Genomic DNA, 20,200 nt, shown 5'->3' with positions numbered 1-20,200 from the left:
TTGAATAATAAAAAATAAAAAAAAAGAGACAGTTTGATTTGAAAACATGGATTCGAAAATTATCTTTATTGATTGTTATTGGGATGGTTTGAGAATGATGACTTATGAGTTCAATCTAAAATATTCACCAGACATGACAATAACATAAACTCTAAACTTTCTAAATGCGACTTTATATCAAAGCAGTGCTGGTGTCAAGTATGAACCATATTCCGTATTCAGATTAGCAGAGATAATTGGTTAGCCTGTCATCTCCAGTAGGCTGTGCCTTCACTCATCATCCTGCCTGTGTGACTGAACATACAGTCAAACACAAGCCAGGGAGCTGCTGGAATTGTAGCTTGGTTTGCAAGTTACCCGGGTCAGATCTGCACATGTCAAAGAACTGTTGTTCTTCAGCTTTTTGGGGATTGAATTGCATTTTATACTTAAACGTTTTCAAGAGTTGTATTAGGAGATACATCATTTTCCCTAGGTAATACCACATGGTCTTACATAAGACAGTAAAAGGCATCTTGTTTCAATCAGGAAAACAGACCAGTTAAAGCAGATGGAGTCTCTCTCCATCGACGATTAAAGGGCGTTCGGGAACATCGCATTGCATTGTCTACTCTCATGTCTGCTATCTGGTAGTTAGGATATCTCTAGTGATGCATAAAAGGTCCTTTTTTTGTATCAGCAGAGATTCAGGTAGCTCTGTAGTTTGTCTTCTAAATTATTCAACCCGTGGAGTGCTGATATCAGTGGGAAGGCGCTACTGTACAATAACAGTTTGCAGGGAAAGGGAAGGTTGCTGAAAGTTCACCAGGAATTAATTCAGCATCGCTCTCTTCACGCCCCGTCCCCACGAGCATCTTTGATGTAACCAAAATCAAAGGTGAGGGAAAACTGTGAAAACACCGGAGGAGCACCGCACAGTAGGAATATATCACAGTAACCGGTGTATTTTGTTTTGTCTCCTTTATGTAAATAATAGTCTTCCTGTCCAACACGGTCTTGATTCCAATTAACAACGTCACGTGAGACATGAATACAGATGTTGACATCAACACTTCAATACATGTAGGGTAAATAAATGTGCTTTACAACTCCATCACTTTTATTGTTGAGCCTCACCTATTCTGATGGGATGTTCATTTCAGGTAAGGGACAGACTGTCATGTTACTGCTGAATCAGCCGCTTATCAACCTCCTCCTCCTCCTCCTCCTCCTCCTCCTCCTCCTCGAGATCAGCAGGACATCCAGAAGCCAGCGCATTGGACTTTCTTCAGTATTTAACTTAAGATAGAATAATTCATTGCATATTAACATGAAAGGAACAGAAAAAGACTATGAGATCTTACAAGGTTCTATAGTAGCCTATCTTAGTGAGATATTTGTCTTGACAGCTTTTACATATACATTTTATCTTTAATGTACTTTTTGCACTTTTTTTTAATTGTCTTGTTTTTTTACACATTATACTTTTTTCTCTTTTTTTTTGCATGGCAATTTTAGTCCTTTATGGGATTTTAATCCTATATGGTATATTTAGTCCTATATGGGATTTTAGTCCTTTATGGGATTTTAGTCCTATATTTGGTATATTTGGGATTATTTCTGGTGTACATGCCTCAGATATGTTTTGTTTTAACTTGTATCGTTCTTGAGGTTTTATTCAAAGTCTCCAGAGTGAGATGAGTGGGTGGACAGACGGGCTGTGTTCCCATCAGACGCAGAAAAATGTCTCCTGTGGCTCGTCTGGTAAAGTGATGTTTGAATTTCAAAAGGGATCTCAAAACATCTTTCTTCTCTCTATCGATGCCTATCATTTTCCAAGTCTGCTTGCTGTGACTGCTGAATGGATCGTGTTTACCAAGATGAATAACCGGCATCCCTCCCTCTCATGTGTAAAAGATGACCACAACAAAGTTGTTTCCAAGACTACATTGAACAGTGAGGCTTTGAAGCTCAGGCCTCTGAGTGTAGCTCTGTGGTCCTCGGGTCCTACTCTGATCCCAGGTCTAATGATAGGACCAAATGAAATCCTCCACTTCTCATCCCTTCCTCTGAAAACGGTAGAGAACCCTGGGGAGTTGCCGGGTTCCTTTGTGGTGAAGCGAAATAATAGTCATTACATACTGTTACAGTACCTTCAATCAAACCAAACTGATGAGATACTGTAGATGTATTCTTTGGAGATATTTATGCCCGATTGTCTCCCTATGAAGTTCTCCCTCTTTGATAGGATCCCAGCAGCAGGGGTAGGTTAGTCAATCATCACATTTTAAATCATCAAACAAATGGTAATAATGCTTTGGAATGATATATGGAGGCAGGCTATGTATTGTTTGAAACGCAAGATAACAGTGTAGAAGATGATGAGGAAAAATGATGAACTCTTTCTAGTTCACACAGATAACACAGGCTTCATGTTTTAGCAGCCTGTATGTCCCTCTGGTGGTTCGGGTAGGTACTGCTCTTTGAAAACATTTCCTTTCAAAGCCTCCTTTCTTTCTTTTCACATCTCTATATACAGTACAGATGTATCAGTCATCACACCCCATTCAATTAGAATAGATACTAATCATCATTCTGCAACACCGACTGCAAGCTTCACATTAATAGTCTGTGGAATAGCAAAGGCAGTCCCTGTTCTGGATCACGCTCCTTGAGCAAATGACAAAGTGATGTTCAACCTGGGGCAGGGCAGTGGGAGCTTAGTTCGAGTAGAGTGACAGGATTGCCAAGGTCAGAGTCACATTTGATTTGCTCAAGGTAATAAACATCAAATGGTTTCTTATCTTGAAATTTGCCTTTACAGATTCTGAGCCCCAGAGATTGGACCGGTTCCATCTGGCTAATGTTCTATCGTTGCCCGTTTAACTAAACCATTTCAGGCCTTACCATTGGTTTGTTCCTTTACCTCAATGGGTTGTGAGTGACTTTTAATTATGAAAAAACAACCTCAATAAGCCCTTCTGACTCCTCCACATGTCATCTATGTTCTCAGGAGTCATCGGTCCACACTGTGCAATTACCAATGTGCGCACGTATTGATGAGCATAGAGTGTCCTATCCCCATGAGCATAGAGTGTCCTATCCCCATGAGCATAGAGTGTCCTATCCCCATGAGCATAGAGTGTCCTATCCCCATGAGCAGGACAGGATCTTCCTGTCCCACTGCCTCTGAACGTCGATAAACACACAACCATACACATGGGTTCCTTCAATTTCTTTTCATTGTTGTGTTGACTCACCACTGATGCATTATTGATGATTCATGTTCTCAACAGAGGGGTGACTCACAGGAACCCCCGCCTCAGGCACATTCTCATTCACCCTAGAGACAGGTACAGTACACTGGAGTCACCTGTTTATTCACCCTAGAGACAGGTACAGTACACTGGAGTCACCTGTTTATTCCCCTAGAGACAGGTACAGTACACTGGAGCACCTGTTTATTCACCCTAGAGACATTATTGGACGTTAGACGTTATTGTCATCGTTTTCTTCCTTTTTGATTTGACATTTCACTGCTAGTTGTTATTGTTTGATTGTTCCGTTGTTGAGGAGTTGCTTACCCTAAAGCATTTCATTACATTGTATCTTGTATATTGTGTAAATGACAATTAACATTTGGAACAAACACCTTAGTATAGTGTTTGTCCTGTCCTGGGTGTAACCTCTGGGTGTAGCCTTTATTCTGGCCCAGCACTAGCACAACATTTACAGTAACTGCTCAGCTGATGTACTTTTTATTAGTAATTCCTGGCCGCACAAGAGATGTCGACTGAGACAATGAATTGATTTCATTTTTCCCCGTCAGGCTTGATTTCATAGTTGAATCAAGTTTATTAGGACTGGAATACAAATGTGCAACCTTGGGGAGGTTACTCCTCTCTGGATGATGTTTTACAACAGAGTCTGCTGAACGCTGTACTTGACTGGGGGTGCTGAAGGGAAATGAGGCCTGTCGACTCAATCATCAAGAATATGATGTGAGAATCCAACTACCTCCATTCATGCCTCTGCAGTGGAACGGGACACAAACATGTCTGGCCTCGACTGATTGAAACCATGAGCAAAATCAAGGGGGCGTAAAAAGGCAGGCAGGCCATTTGTAATCATCTATTTGCAAGGAACAATGTCCTTGATGTGTTGCATTGTCACACATGAAACAATGAAGAATCGATATATTGTATTACAGTACAACCATGTCTCATCAGCAATGCAGCCGACATACTGTATTGTATGCACACTACATTTGAAAATAAAACTATTTTTTGAACAACAAATGCATTCAAATCTGGTCGAACAGAAGATCCTACACACATATTTACAGTGGAAAGGACAGTATAACTACAGACAACATAGTATACAGCCATTCCACAGCCTTGTACACTGGCCTCAATGCACGTCTGACATTTCTTCCATGTAGGGGTGAAAGCTGAGTGCAGCGGTTTGTCAATGAGGCTGCACTTTCAAAGGGAATCCATCACCAGTGTTTACAACCGCCAGCAGCATTGTCCTCGATTAAACTGCCGATCGGAACTAACTGTGGGTGGAAGAGTTCTCTTCATGATGTCCATTGGCTGCAAGTCCACATGTTTGACACCAGTATATTACTCTACATTTTTACATGTAGTATATCACTAGAATATAACTCTTCTGTTGTGTCATTACCGATCTGTCAATAATGTTCTTTTAATTGGATTTGGGGTGAAGCTTTTCCAGTAGACTTTAAACTACTAAGTGTATACAGAGCAAGTCACATTTTCTCTGTACCATCCACAGTTACAGAATGTAGTTTACCTCTCAAGGAACTTCGCTTTGACGAGAAACAGCTGTTACTCAAACTAATCTTTCACTGGAAACAGTTGTTACAGGTTGAGGGGGAAGGAAAATATATATATGTGGCCACAAAAAAAAGGAAACATTTATTACCTCTGTAAACAGTCAGAATAAACAGTCAGGGGCCTGATAGTGTTGATCACCAGACATCTGGGGCTTCTACCACACAGAGAAAGGTCTGTTGTTATCCAGAGCAAATAGACATGACAATTACTTTAAATATTTTTGTAGGCAATAAAGGATGTGTCTGTTGGCTATAAACGACCTGTCCTGAGTTACCACCAGACCTTGGTCACATTGTATTTCTATTACTTTCAAATACACACTCAAAGAAAGTATTAAGAAAAGTCATTTTAGAACATGTTTGGGCAACAGGCCTACATTTGGAGAGTGTTTTGCGTCCAGCGTTCTTTACCAAGCGATGTCTTCGTGCAACAGTTTTTCCAGATGTTCACACGACGGCTGTGTGCTCAGTCCGTTAGACTTTAGGAACAACAGGGTCTCAAAGAGCTCGTCTGACATCACGCAGCGATCCGGCCTGAAGGGACGTCCCACGATGCCAAAGAGGCACTCCACTGCCGCCGAGGACGCCGGGACCTGCAGGTGCTCAGCGGCCACTCGGCTTAACGTCGGATACACGCTGGTCTGGGCCCTCCAGAACTGCAGAGGATCTGCAGTCGCCGGCAGGTGGGGCGAGAGGAGGTACTGCTCGATCTCCTTGGTGATCGGAGACAACTGGGCGAGCGATGAGTCCGGTGGGTCCAGGAAACCGAACAGCATGTCCAACGGAGTTTTCTTCGGCGGTGAACCGCTGGTTGGGGTATCCTCCGTCGTGGCGGTGAGCTTCGTGGCGAGAGCTTTGATTTCCGCCGTGAGCGTAGCCTTCTCGTCGCTATTGCACCACGTCAGCTTGAAGCGTGGATCCAGGACCGAGGCGATCTGGTAAAGCTTCTTCTGCTCGTACACAGCCAGGCGCTTGTCGATTGCTTCCTTCAGGCTATTGACGAGACTGCCGTTGTAAGCAGTAGAGCAATGACTGAGGTGATTGGAAAGTCCCCTGACGCACGGGATGATGTAGCTGGCGGTGACAAAGTCCGACCCTTGCACACAGTCTGTGGCCACCTCGAAAGGGGTTAGGATGTAGACAGCGTCGGAGAGGACGTACCTCTCAGCGGCAGACAGCTTGGCTACGGGGAGCGCGTCCAGCTTCGCTTCGTCGGCGTTGAGAATTGAGCGGATCATTTTCAGTTGGGAGATCCACTTGGTGACGGAGGGTGGCGGCGGTCCGTTCTCCCCTTCAAAGAGTTCCTGCGTGTGGGAGACGATGTCCGAGGCTTTGGAAATGGCCTGGCCGAGGTTATCTGCAGATCTGAGGCCATCGTTAACGGTGAGCTGTAGCGTGTGAGCAAAGCAGCGCTCGTGCTGGGGAAAGTAAACATCGTCCAGATCGGTGGAACTTATAGGGTGCAAACCTTCCTCGTCCTCCTCGTCGCTTTTCTCTTCTTCGCCGACCGATGGGTCGTCTTCAAAATGTGCAAAGGCAACGACCATGTCGCTTACGTTATCCGTAACCACCGTGTTCACCTTGTTTGAGATCTTGTAGTGGTCCAAGATTTCCTCATATGTGCGGGCAATGTGTTCCACTGTATGGAGACCTCTGAACCGCTTACATGCCAGCATGACACTATGAAGTGTCCAGTTCAGGAGGAAATGCCCCGTCATTCCTATATAAGACTTCATCTGGCCACTGGTCCACAGATCGAGAGTGACACAGACAGAGGTCGCCGACCCCAGAAGAGACATGAGGTTCTCCTCCATCTTGAGTTTATGGATGTTGAGAATGCCATCAGACATGGTCTTCCGACTCGGCACGGAGTAGTTTTGGTCCAGACTTTCACAGAACATCTTGAATGACGGACTCTCCAAAAAACGTAACGGTAACATGTTTTCTGCAATAACGTTGGCCAGGAGATTGGTGCTCTTCAGCTGACGATGATGCGTGGAGTTGTATTTCTTCAGTTTGCCTGACGACTTTTGAGGCATAGACACGGAGATGGTGGTGGGGATGGCGGTGGGGTGTATTCTCTGAGGAGAAACACAGAACCAAGTTAGACGCAACGCAATGTCTTCTGATAAAAAAAAAAGAATAAAACCTCAACTACAGCATAATTGTGCCTCCTCTGTTTTCTTAATTCATCATGGTGTTTTGGCATCTTGAAATAAACAAATATCACTGTAGTACTGTAACTGTGGTGTTGAATAGAAAATGTGAATTCATAATGATACAACAAATAAAACTAATGAGCAAAAAATTCCCCACTTTCACAATAGATTACTGTATACAGTAGCGACATAACTACAAACCTTTATATGTGCATGCAGGTTGGAAAGAGCCTTCATGGAACAGGAAATCCTCCTGTTGCAGTGTTTGCAGATAGCTTTGAAGTTCCCCTCTGTTTCCTCCGGCATGATGAAGTGATGAACTATCATGGATCTCACAGGTGCCATGGTTTTACTTTCCTGTGGTCCCAAGTTAGATTTTAATGAGCTGCACAAACCACCAGCTGTTGGTGTGTTCTATCTCCAGTCAGTGGCCACTGAACTGGTGGGTGGCCATGACGGATTCGACAAGCAGAGGAGTGGGGAACCAGGACGGATTCTCAGACGAGCAATGGTCGGTAGACAGGACAGCCTCTCAGACAAGCAGCTCGGTTTTGTTTTGACCTTTTTCGGTCGGAACAATGTCAAAACAGTGCAGTTCAGTACAGGAATAACAACTCCAAAAAGACACGCTCACAAGATATGTGTTCTTCTTCCTCTTCTTCTACTTCTTCGCCTGCTCTTTAAGTGATTTCCAACATGGACGCGTCGTGCTGCCACCCGCAGGTTGGAGTATACAACTACATATTTTATCATATATAATATATTTTTTTTCTTCTTCAAAAATGTAAATAATAAAATAGATGTTTAACAACTGGTAAATAAAAAGAAGAAAAACGCATACGCAGATACACACACACACACACACACACACACTTTTCAATCATTATTCATGCTTTCTATTGGACCCTATAAGTCTGTGTGGAAATTACTCACTCCGGGACGATGCACAAGTCTGGATGAAAGCTCCGATTTTTTCGCAGTCTGATATGATATCTTCGGGGACATTAGAAATGTTCGACCTGTAAGCCTGTAGAATTTGGAAACTAAATAGAAAGTGTGTTTTCGCATCTCTTTTTATGATTGAGGTGAGTGTTTCTTTTTTGGTGAGTGTGAGTGTTTCTTTTTCGCCTCTTGCTTTTCAGTATGGGTCAGTAATCAGCTTTCACATCACTTGTAGGTTTATTGATTTACTGTGGTTTTTGCCTTTTAAAGGTTGTATTCGAAATTCAAGCAAATATTGTAATACAAAATTACATAGGGAATAAGTATGGTTTTGCTTCACACACAGATAGTATATAATTACTTAAACTAGTTATTGGCCGTTCTGGTTGTTCTAACATGCAATGTTAGGCATGGTCAGTTTTCCCATCAACAATTAAACAGTAATAAACTGACCAAACTCGTCTCAAGCAAGTGCACATTTTCATTGATTCGTTTTTCAGTTTCTACCTCTAGATAAATTGGATTCTTTAATCCTAGTCAAATCATTATATACTCAAATTCATGGTATGTTTTTTTTTTTTTTTTTTTATATATATATATTTCAGGGTTGCTTGGTTTTTAACTGAAATATATATTCATGTTGTACAGTGGGGATGGCTGCAAGCATTCCTAGCCCTACTTGGAGATGTCTCCTCTGTACAGACTCATTTGTATTGTTTGACAGCTTTTTCCTGCTTGCTGGAGAACCTGGGGTTAGATGAGATTGTTGTGCTGTGGGTTATGATAATGATGAGTTATTCTTCTCGTATACTGTAGCCTAGCAAAGTAGCTTTATCCAAATAGCAATAAAGATCTTCATGTTTTGATATACGAATACTCACAGGAGGCGAAGGATAGGCACAACAACCCGTCTCCCTGTTTATCTCCAGTTTACTGATAATAACAATGTACTACCACCGCAATGTAGAGCAAGACACAAGCCATTAGTATGTCAACCAGGGTACTGAGCACACACCGGATAGGGACACATCCCCCAATAAGTTTATAGTATAATAGTAATAGTATACCCAACAATATTAACATGACTGTCCTTATTTCTCAGGAGAGAGAACATGGCCATGAAATCAGCAGCTGTTTTCCTGTGCCTCCTCCAAGGAGCCCTGCTACAGAACATTACACCTCAAGGCCCACGACCGTTACCGCGACCGTTACCGCGACCTACCCCGCGACCAATCCCGCGACCTACCCCGCGACCTACTCCTAACCCAGGTTGTACCAGTAAGTGATATACTCATAGCCCTGGCCATGATCCCTGATCTTTAGAGGGACACTTTACAATGTGTTTATATTACCTCCAGTACCATACCAGTGTCTATGTGTCAGGGGAGGCTGGCGGAGGTAGAAATCGGAGGAAGGGCTCCTGGTAATGCATGGAATGGAATCAGGAATGGTATCAAACACGTGTTTTTCACATAATGCATATGAGGTTAAAGAAAGGCCCCTTTTTTCCCCTCTGAGGTGTCCCTTTAAAAGTGTTTGAAAGTTAAATAGATATCTAAATATTGTCTAAACATGATCAAGAGGATAGGCTTTGGTATGTTCATAGTTTTTAATGTTTTTAATGTTGTAAGAATGCGGGTCATTCCTGTGAAAAAAAGAGTACATTTCAAAACGATTTTCCTGCAATTGTACACAGTTTGATATGACAACAATGACGTGTGTCCAGCAAAATTTGGCCTTTTAGGAATGCATTACATACAATTCTAGTTGTTTTTTTTACATGACTATTTATTTGGTGTTCATTTGTCCACCTGGCTGTTTCAACGGGCTGAAGTGCGTTATTTGTGGAGGCTTTTCAAAAACCTGTCTGGTATTCTGTAAGTGCATTTCATGCAATTCTACTTAGTTTTCAACAACATTTGTAAGCATGTTTTAATTTCTCTTCCTTTTATAATTCTCTCGGTTGTTGATCCTGCCCTATAGAGTTACCAGTAGCCGCTAAGTGACGGTAAACTTCACCAGCTGTGGTTACCGTTGCGTCTCGGAATAAAATAGCATCGTCACTTTGTCGATGGGCCTCGACAGATTCCGCACACAATCGACTGTAGGCTACTTGACCTTTCAGAAGACCATAGACACAGGGGCTGTTTCTAAATGAACCTTGCTGTTTCAACAGCCCTACCGTCAGTGTTGGGGAAGCTACTCTGAACATCTATCTAACTAGATTACCAATTACTTTACTTTAAGGAAAGAAGTTGAACTACACCAAAGCTACCCTTGAGGCACTGTTTTTTTTCTTTTTTTTTTCTTTTTTTGGAAAAATGTAGTGAGTAGTGACAGTAGCTTACTACACCGCTACATGGCAAAAGAAAGTAGTTAAGTACAGGAGAAACTAGGATGCTGCTGTCTATCCTGCCTATCTCACATGCCCTCTTCACCTGCACCTGACTTGACTAATAGAGAATTCCGATAAATAACTTGAAAATGTGCGCTAAGGATGTAAATCAGAAAGATTTTGGGGAGTAGCTTATTAGAAGCAGAGAGTCCAGAGGGACAGTCTGAGGTATGTCATACATTTTACATGACTGAATTAAGAGAAATACACTGTCTGCAAATATTGTTTTCATAGGCTCATGATGTTGTTTTTTTTACACAGAGGGGGGGCAGTTCCCATCTCGTTTCTTCGTGGTTTTGACAAACGCTTGTTTTTTTTTGTTGTTATTTCAACTTGTTTGCCATGGTCACATTTCTGCCTTTGCGTTTCTTTTTTCTCAAATTGTGTGTGTGTGTGTGTGTGTGTGTGTGTGTGTGTGTGTGTGTGTGTGTGTGTGGAGGGGGGGAGTATATGCATGAATATGGCAACATATGTGTGACTCATAAGTAAGTGTGTAAACGTGCATCATGTAAATAATGTATTTGTCTGTTTGTTGCAGAGATAATTGATTGTCCTATCAAACTGTACTTTGTCATCGACACGTCGGAGACCATCGCCTTGCAAGAGCCCCCCCCTGGCGCCTTGGTGGAGAGCGTCAAAGAATTCACCAAGATCTTCGCCGAGAAGCTCAGCGATGAGGACTACAAAGGCGATGTCCACATCTCCTGGTCCCTGGGTGGACTCCACTTCTCCCAAAGCCATGAGGTCTTCAGCCAGATCTCCACCAGAGAGAACTTCATCAGGAGCCTGAGTAGGATCAAGTACTTGGGCAAAGGAACATACATCGACTGCGCCCTCGGCAACATGACCCACGAGCTGAGTCGCTACTACGCCGGGCAGCAGGCCGTGCTCTTCTCCGTGGTGATCACGGACGGCCACGTGACGGGCAGCCCGTGCGGAGGGATCAGGGTGTCTGCGGAGAAGGCCAGAGACCACGGCATCCAGGTGTTCTCGGTGGCGGCGTCCGAGAACATAGACGAGACAGGACTGAGGGAGATTGCCAACTCCCCTGTCGAGGTCTATCGCAGCGACTACTTGGCTGTCAACATCGCGGACACCCGACACCCGAAGATAATGACCTCATCCATCGATCGTATCATCAAAGCAATGGTGACCGTCTTGGAAGGGTTTTGACCCGTCTTTCAGTATTCTTGCCAGAAGCATGTTTTTATGATGTATTTTAGTACTAGAAGATTAGATTAGATTAAGTTGTTTATTTCCCTAGCTAGTCTTTGTTCCCTCTCCCAAGTTTGAGTTGTTATATCATAATTCTTGTTGTTTGTTTGTTTTCTCTTCACAGAAATATCAAGCCTATCTGAAGGTAAGTTGTTGTTTTGGGGGATGGAGTGGAAATACGCAATTCAACATCGTTTTTACATCAATAACTCCTTGCATCCATAGCTATCTATGAAATTGAGAGTGGTTACATTTCTCCAGTCCAGTCCCTCAGCTGTATGCCAACAATGTGGCGGGGAGCCTGCTTTGTTGTTGTGTGGATTCCAGATCACAGCTTTAAATTTCTTTTTTTTTTTTTTCATTGATGGTATAGTAAAAAAAAAAAAAAAAAAAAATATATATATATATATATTATTATTACACACTCCCACAACCTCATATCACCATTTCTCACACAGTGGATAATGCTTTCACCCCGTGTTGACCTTTGACCCCGTGTTCACCTTCATGTTGTCCGTTATGCAGTGTTACAAGATGTCATGTGTTGAGGAGGAGGGCAACCCTGGTCCAAAGGGCCACCCAGGAACCAAGGTGAGCATCCTAACCAAAGACAGATTCACTGTTGTTTTTGTCAGAATCAACCCTTTGTGTTTGATGTTCATTTATCTGTTCATTGTAGGGCGCTAAAGGAGGAGGCGGCCATCGTGGGCCTAAAGGTGCTAAAGGCCTCCAGGTAGGCTGCTTTTCTGACCTCACACACCTGCAAAGGAGTAACAGGGAGTATTGATTACACATAGTTATAGTTTTTATGTAGTAATCAATTAAACATAATAAGTATTCATAAAGCATAATGCTTAATGCATTTTAAACATTTGTAAGTGATTGTCAATAATGAAGGTTGTATAATTGTTTCTGTGAAGGGATGTACCATAATGAGGATGTTGTCATTACGTTTTGCTGCAGGGTGACCTTGGTGTGGAAGGTCCGATTGGTCGCCCCGGTCAAAAGGTTTGTGTGTTATTGAAATCTATCGATCGTCCTCCCTACCAACATGTTGTCAATCCACCACCTTTTTGCCCCTTTTACTGAACGTTCTATGCTTTGGTTTAGGGGGAGATTGGTCCCACAGGTGAAAAGGTGAGAAAACTAAATGTTCTTCTATCTTATTATACTACCTGAGGAATTGATACGTGTCACACCATGTTCGCTTTGATTAATGTATTTTACCGTTTTCGCAGGGTGGACGTGGATCAGACGGACAGAAGGTAAATATTCATTCTGACATATTGTGGGTGCACTATACGGTACAATGTATTAAGTAAGATTGCTTGCGAAATGTTTGCCTTGAACATTTACGAAAAAAACATTGTTGTTAACGTTGAATCTCTCATTGATCAGGGCGTGATTGGACTTTCTAGCAGAAATGGAACTGATGGTCAGAAGGTGAGTCCAATCTCTGGTTTAATTCTTCTTATTGACTACTGACAATTATTGCTACTACATTCATTGCACCATTCATTTGCACTATTACTGTAAATCATCGCCGCTACATACACTTGACATTGTATTATTATTGTTATTATTACAGTCATTACTGCTGCTGCTTACACTACACCCTTATGCACGACTACTGTCACTGTTTTAAAGCTTTATTTAAATCTCTATTAGGGCTATATGCGATGTACGTGACAAATGAAATTTGACTTTGATTTGATTTGATTTCATAGGGGAGTATTCTTCATTCAGGCTAAAAACATTATCTGTTATGTGAGAGGGTTACTCTCATGTTAATACTAATATGACTGTTCTACTATGGAAAATAACAGGGTAAATTTGGTCGAATTGGAGCTCCTGGTTGTAAGGGTGACCCGGGTGACAAGGTAAGTGAAACTTTGATATGATTCATTTGCTCCAGTACTGCACTGGTACAACATGTGTTTCACCAGCAACATACACACATCTCTTTAAGGGAATTCTGTTGGTTTTTCAACGACTAGATTTCCTTGCAAAGCCATGTAACATGTTCCTCTTAATGGTGGTGTGTGTCCTGAAAGGGACGAGAGGGTTTCTCAGGAGAGGCTGGGGCCAGTGGACTGCCTGGTGCCGGTGGAGAGAAGGTCTGTATCTGACACTTTACACTTTATGCCATTGTTTTTGCTATTATTATTGTTTCCTCATTTTGATATTATTTTCCTCATTAGTTTCCTCATTTTGTTATACACATTGCACCGCAAATTGATATTGATATTGTTTGATTGTTGCGTTGTTGAGGAGTTGCTTACCCTAAAGCATTTCATTACATCGCGTCCTGTATATTGTGTAAATGACCAAATCCAATTTGATTATGATTTGACACTACCTTCTAACTGAGCCCCCCGCAGCGAATCCTGTACGATGTGTAAACAGTGTGTGATGAATAGCTGTGTTAGATGAATGATGGACATTGTCCATTTCAGGGAGATCCAGGTCGCAATGGGAGATCAGGGCCCCCAGGCCCGAACGGAGAGCCTGGACCCAAGGTACATTAGAATGACAACACAGAATATTGATCAGCTGAGTAGGATTCTCTGTTTGATGTACACTGTAAACAATATGTACGTACGTGTCCCAAAATAGCAGAGAAATCGCACTCTTGAATGACCTCGACTGACCTTAGATATAAACCTTGATTTTTGATTTCATTGTGAAAATTGGAATTAATGTATATACTGTATGTTTGTTTTATCGCTTACATGAGATTAAGAGTCTGTTGTTGTTGTTGTTGTTGTTGTTGCTGTTCTTATTGTTATTGTCCCTTTCCTAGGGTGAGAAAGGAAGTCCTGGTAGTCCTGGGACACCAGGAACAAAAGGATTAACAGTATGTGACATGTATAATTGTGATAAATGTTGTCACTCTGTCATTATCAGTATTTTTGTTTTTATTCAAGAGTTCTAAACTACTTGATTTTGTTCAATTCTTGCAGGGGGAAAATGGGGGACATGGACCAAAAGGCGAACCTGTATGCTGACTTGAGTTGATACATTATGGCAATGCTAAGTTCACATTTTCAATCCAACCATTTTGCCTTCATTCAGTCAGCTGATACAGAACCGGTACGTGTATGTCATTAGGGGAGAAGAGGAGACTCCGGACCCACGGGAAAACCTGGACGTAAAGGACGAAATGGAGAGAAGGTAGCTCAGAGCCCCACTACCACCCCCACCCCCACACTCCCACCCCCACCCCCACCCCCACCCCCACACTCCCACCCCCACCCCCACACTCCCACCCCCACACCTGAGCCCCACGCATCACGTCCTCTGTTGGCCCAGTCTGACCGCTGATGCAGTCTGTCCTAGTTCCAGCTTATTCCACAGCCATGTTGTTGACATAATGCAGATGTCGAGAAGAAGAACTACAGATAAGTGCTGCTTGCATACATATTTGCGGATGATAAATGATGTTGTACCAAACTTTGACATTAAAATCCATTAAATTCCCAGGGGGAAGGAGGCCCGGAGGGAGAGAGGGGGAATTTCGGGGACACTGGATTCAAAGGATCTAAGGTGAGGGGGCGTATATTTACAGTATGTACTGCAGCATACTGGGAGAATAAGTCAGCAGCACTTACCCATGGATACAGAGACAACACTGTAGGTTTATCCATTACCTAAGATAAACTGTTCTTAGTTTTACCCCTGGAGAGCCCTTGTGCTGCCAAATAATTCAACCACAGTTTCTTATTGGCAGACAAAACATTACAGAAACAAGGAAATGGAAGAATGTTTGTAGTCTGGGATCGCCATTCTGATCAGAGATAGGTTAGGAATGTGAGAATAGGAATGAGAGCTTGGGTTAAAGTGAAGCCAACATCAGTAATGATGTGTTTTGTCTGTGTGTGTGTGTGTGTGTGTGTGTGTGTGTGTGTGTATCCTCTCTCTGCTTCAAGGGAGACAACGGGTTGCCAGGCCCAAGAGGCCACCCAGGAGACCAAGGACCACCTGGGGCAAATGTAATATGACACGTCCTGCTGATGTAACTGTTGTTTAGTAAGACCAAGACTGCAGGTGTCCCATGTCCTCATTTTCGTCAAATCATTCCACTGATTTAGGAGAGACTAGACTGAGTGTATTAAACAGAGGGGTGTATCTGAGGTAAACGTGCACAGCGTCCCTCTGTGTTGTAGGGTACTGGAGGAGAACTCGGCGATGCTGGACAGAGAGGCGATCCCGGCCCTCCCGGACCTTTGGTTGGTACATTGCTTTTACTGATCAAAATAGCTCCATAGTGTCTTAATCTCCATGTAATAACCTATACACTTATCTGAAGGTTAGTACAGGTTATTACATGGAAATGATTACCTCAGACATCCACAAAAATGGGATTCATCTTTTCTTTTCTTCTTTGTGACTCAAGGGCGATCAGGGAAGAGATGGATTTAGCTACCCAGGACGAAGGGGACCCACGGTACCGTATGAGAGCTCACTTTGCCACCATTATTTGCATCAAGTAACATGTCTGCGGTGTGGTTGTGTTGTGTTGTAATGTAACGTGGCTACAGTATATCCTTCATGGTTGTCTATCAACCATAATCAACCACGCTCCTCTGTGTTATTAATGATAGTAACATTGTTATAACTTGTGTCTAGGGGGACAGAGGAGAGCAGGGTGGAGCGGGGCCCAGGGGAGGCAGGGGGGGCTGCGGACAAAAAGGAGTGCCAGGGACTAAAGGAACATCGGGAGAACCTGTGAGTTCTATCGTAGCTGAAGACCACTTTCTTCATCCAACAGAGTGAATCATGTAGTAGAAGACCATGTTCCATTATGCATACTGCTCTTACATTTACATTTCTACATTTAAGTCATTAAGCCGACGCTTTTATCCAAAGCGACTGACAATAAGTACATTTGTGCTAGCAAGTGAATCAACTATGCAACAGTCATCGTCAGTAAAACCTGTGATAAGAACAAGTGGCGTCAGCAGTCACAGTGCTGGAGAAAGGAAGGAAACGTTTTCTTTATTTAACTTTTTACTTGTTTCATTTGAAGTTCTGGTAGGAGTGGGTGCAGAGGTCTGAAGCAGGGAACTGGCTGTGCGGCCTAAGCTGCATGCCAAAGAGGATCCTGAAACAGAGCCAGTCTTCTAGAGAAATTAGTCATTGTTACTGAGGAACAACTCTATTTTCTGTCCAGGGGGAGGAGGGGCCAAACGGAGAGGCTGGGAGGAGGGGCCCCAGAGGTGACCCGGGGACTGATGTAAGTACCACAGGACACTGAGGGACGAGGTCACTCAAACCGTAGTAGTAGGTGTCTAGTCATAAATAGTAGGTTTATAGTAGGTTTATAGCCATAAATCAGTAGTCTGCTTCACATCAGCAGACTCATGACTCCTCTCACTGCAATAAAGTGTATATATACAGTACCAGTCAAAAGTTTGGACACACCTTGCCAAGAGTGTGCAAAGCTGTCATCAAAGCAAAAGGTGGCTACTTTGAAGAATCTAAAATATATAACATATTCTGGTTTGTTTAACACTTTTTTGTTTACTACATAATTCCATATGTGTTCCTTCATAGTGTTGATGTCTTCAATATTAATCTACAATGTAGAAAATAATTTAAAAAAAATAAAGAAAAACCATTGAATGAGAAGGTGTGTCCAAACTGTTGACTGGTCCTGTATATCTATAAATGTAATTATTGAACACTATAACATGTGTATATTCATAGCTATAAATCAGTTAGAGTAGCGTCAGCAGAAACCATACTACTCTCACTGCAGTAACTCTCACCCACCACTAGGGTGACCCTGGACCAGAGGGAGACCCCGGCCTGACAGTGGGTACTCTTTACTCTTTGCTCTGTGAGAGTTTTCAACCCTTTTTATGGCTGGAATGTGACGGTAATGATGATATTGACCTGTATGCCCTTTGACCCGTTTAGGAATGTGATGTCATGACCTACATCAGAGAATCATGTGGTTGTTGTGGTAAGCAATATTAGTTCTTTTTGATGAATTCGCAAAGATGGATACTGTAAAACTTAACTAGGAGTCTTCTATGTCGATCCTGTTGTTGTTGTTGTTGTTGTTGTTCACCAGACTGTGAGAAGCGGTGTGGAGCTCTGGACATCGTGTTTGTGATTGACAGCTCTGAGAGCATTGGGCTGACCAACTTCACCTTGGAGAAGAACTTTGTGGTCAACACCATTAACAGACTGGGCTCCATGGCCAAGGACCCCACGTCAGACACGGGTGCAGTACACAAACATCAACTGTCTTTTTCAAAGTACTGGATTTCATTGGATAGAGACAGTGTGGTGTCAGGAAATAAACATTTGATTTGAAGGTAAGGGGGAGAGGGCATGTCAGCAGGGCATGGGCCGGATTCAAACCCATTCCAACATGGGCATGTGTGTGCACTGTACACTGTAGATCATGGTGCTAGACCACTGGACCACCCCAGGCCATGGTGCTGGACCACTGGACCACCCCAGGCCATGGTGCTGGACCACTGGACCACCCCAGGCCACATAAATTATAGTTCATGGATCACCAATATGATCACTTTACATCAGTGGAGGTAGAAATCTGAGAACACGCTCATTGGGATGCCTGTAACGTGTTGTTTGATACCATTCCTCATTCCGTTCTAGGCTTTACAATGAGCCCCCGTCCTCCGATTTCTGCCTCCACGAGCCTCCCCTGCTTCACATGATTTATAGACTTTATTCATAGTTTTCTGGCATACAAACATTATTTATGTGTTCCAACTCAACTTCTCTCTCCCCAGGGACCCGAGTGGGAGTCATCCAGTACAGTCACAACGGGACCTTCGAGGCCATTGAACTCAACGACCCCAAAATCGACTCCATGTCCGCCTTCAAAAAGGCTGTGAAGAACCTGCAGTGGATCGCCGGAGGCACCTGGACGCCCTCCGCCCTGAGGTTCGCCTACGACCACCTGATCAGGGACAACCGCCGCTCCGGTGCCAAGGTCTCGGTGGTGGTCATCACGGACGGACGCTTCGACCCGCGGGACGACGACACCCTGCTCACGTACCTGTGCAACGACGCCGGCGTGGACGTGAACGCCATTGGCATCGGGGACATGTTCGGCCAGACGGACAAGCACGAGAGCATGGAGTCCATCGCCTGCAACCGGCCGGGGAAGGCGACCGTCATGAGACGCTTCGCTGACCTGGTGGCCGAGGAGTTCATAGACAGGATGGAGACGGTACTCTGCCCCGGTGAGCCTCTGGTGACGTCCTGTGTTATGTTGGCTTGGAGATCATTTGCGTGTGCTTCAGTAACGTCTTTGAACTAGTTCATCGTTTGTGAGCTACGGTGGAGCACCATGATGATGACAGTTTGTGTTTCTCTTCTAGAACCTGTTATTGTGTGTCCTGACCTGCCCTGCAAATCAGGTATCATTCTCTTTACTGTTACCACCTTGTCTTTGCACAACGCACATGATGCCTCCCTCCCTCATCTGAGTGACACATGACCGACAACCATAAGGTTTCACCGAGAACACACTGTGTACCGTGTTCTTGAACACACAGTATGACGGAACACACAGTCTGAGTAAATATACAGCCTGAGTAAATATAGTCAGTGAATATACAGTCTTGAGTGAACTTTCTTTTGACATTGGCTTCCAGAACCAGACGTGGCCAAGTGTGCCCAGCGGCCCGTGGACCTAATCCTCATGCTGGATGGCTCAGAGCGCCTCGGGGCGGAGAACTTCCGGCGCGCCCGTGAGTTTGTGGAGAGCGTGGCGCGGAGCCTGACGTTGGCGCGCAGCAAGAACGACCGCTTGCGAGCCCGCATGGCGATGCTGCAGTACGGCAGCGAGAACGAACACAGCGTGACCTTCCCTCTCACCCACGACCTGTCCGTCATCTCTGACGGCCTGGCGCGCATGTCCTACCTGGACTCCTCCTCCAGCGTGGCTCCCGCCATCACCTATGCCATCAGCAACCTGGTGAAGAGCCGCGGCGTTCGCCAGGTGAGACGCAACGCCGAGGTCTCCTTCGTCTTCATCACCGACGGCGTCACCGCCGGCAACAGCAGCCTGGACGAGGCCATCGGCGACATGCGCAGGGAACAGGCCGTTTCCACGGTGATCGCCACGGGACCCGATGTCAACCAGGACGTCCTGGTCAAGCTGGCCATGGGGGACCGAGAAGCCATTTTCAGAGTTAAAGACTTCTCCGACCTCTCCAGATCCAGATCCTTTAATCGTTTCATTCAGTGGGTATGTTAGGGAGGATTTTCACATACTGTGGACTGAACATAATCTTAGTGCATGGGATAAAATCATCATTACTTGGGCCATTGTGAGCAATGAATTCACATGAAACTTGGATGTAAGATTATACAACAATGATCCATTGAAGAAATACTGTTTGCAGCTGTTTTTGTTGGACGTATTTGGTGCTGTTCTCTGCTGGGTCAAGTGTCAAAGGGTTTTAGGTTCACAGGCGCCATCTTGAAATCCTGCTTTTGTATGCTTATTAAAGAATTGTAGTTCAGTATTTGAAATCCTCAGAAATGACACAACACATTTGATTGGCTTGACAGAGACAATTTGGACTAAGAGCATGAGGTTAAACAGTAGACAAACTTCAGGCAAAACATTTAAACAAACATTTAACAAAGTCTTCCAGTGCT

The 20,200-nt window shown here is 43.8% G+C and overlaps 2 protein-coding genes across 2 annotated transcripts; one reads left to right on the top strand and one right to left on the bottom strand.

Moving 5' to 3' along the window:
- Positions 1-5,244: 5,244 nt before the first annotated feature.
- Positions 5,245-7,419, bottom strand: LOC310813174 (zinc finger BED domain-containing protein 4-like; the record flags this gene model as incomplete). Its single annotated transcript, XM_083682038.1, has 2 exons — positions 7,198-7,419; positions 5,245-6,918 (listed from the first exon to the last, which is right to left on the bottom strand). The coding sequence occupies exons 1-2, from the start codon at positions 7,339-7,341 to the stop codon at positions 5,245-5,247; spliced, it is 1,818 nt and encodes a 605-aa protein (XP_083538164.1). The 5' UTR covers positions 7,342-7,419.
- A 29-nt stretch (positions 7,420-7,448) lies between these two features.
- Positions 7,449-20,067, top strand: LOC310813173 (collagen alpha-2(VI) chain-like; the record flags this gene model as incomplete). Its single annotated transcript, XM_083682037.1, has 28 exons — positions 7,449-7,507; positions 9,041-9,216; positions 10,872-11,482; positions 11,673-11,693; positions 12,074-12,139; positions 12,228-12,281; positions 12,512-12,556; positions 12,659-12,685; positions 12,787-12,813; positions 12,947-12,991; positions 13,375-13,428; positions 13,603-13,665; positions 14,005-14,067; positions 14,352-14,405; positions 14,512-14,547; positions 14,660-14,722; positions 15,032-15,094; positions 15,478-15,540; positions 15,715-15,777; positions 15,945-15,995; positions 16,178-16,276; positions 16,722-16,784; positions 17,330-17,365; positions 17,471-17,516; positions 17,628-17,780; positions 18,319-18,774; positions 18,913-18,951; positions 19,189-20,067. 28 exons carry the CDS (start codon positions 7,449-7,451, stop codon positions 19,791-19,793), a joined length of 3,201 nt encoding a protein of 1,066 aa, XP_083538163.1. The 3' UTR covers positions 19,794-20,067.
- Positions 20,068-20,200: the final 133 nt, after the last annotated feature.

This window comes from Argentina silus (genome assembly GCF_951799395.1).
Source record: "Argentina silus genome assembly, chromosome: 12".
In the NCBI taxonomy this organism is placed as follows: domain Eukaryota; kingdom Metazoa; phylum Chordata; class Actinopteri; order Argentiniformes; family Argentinidae; genus Argentina; species Argentina silus.
Note: the sequence above shows the minus strand (reverse complement) of the source record. Positions and strands in the feature narration are given on the sequence as shown.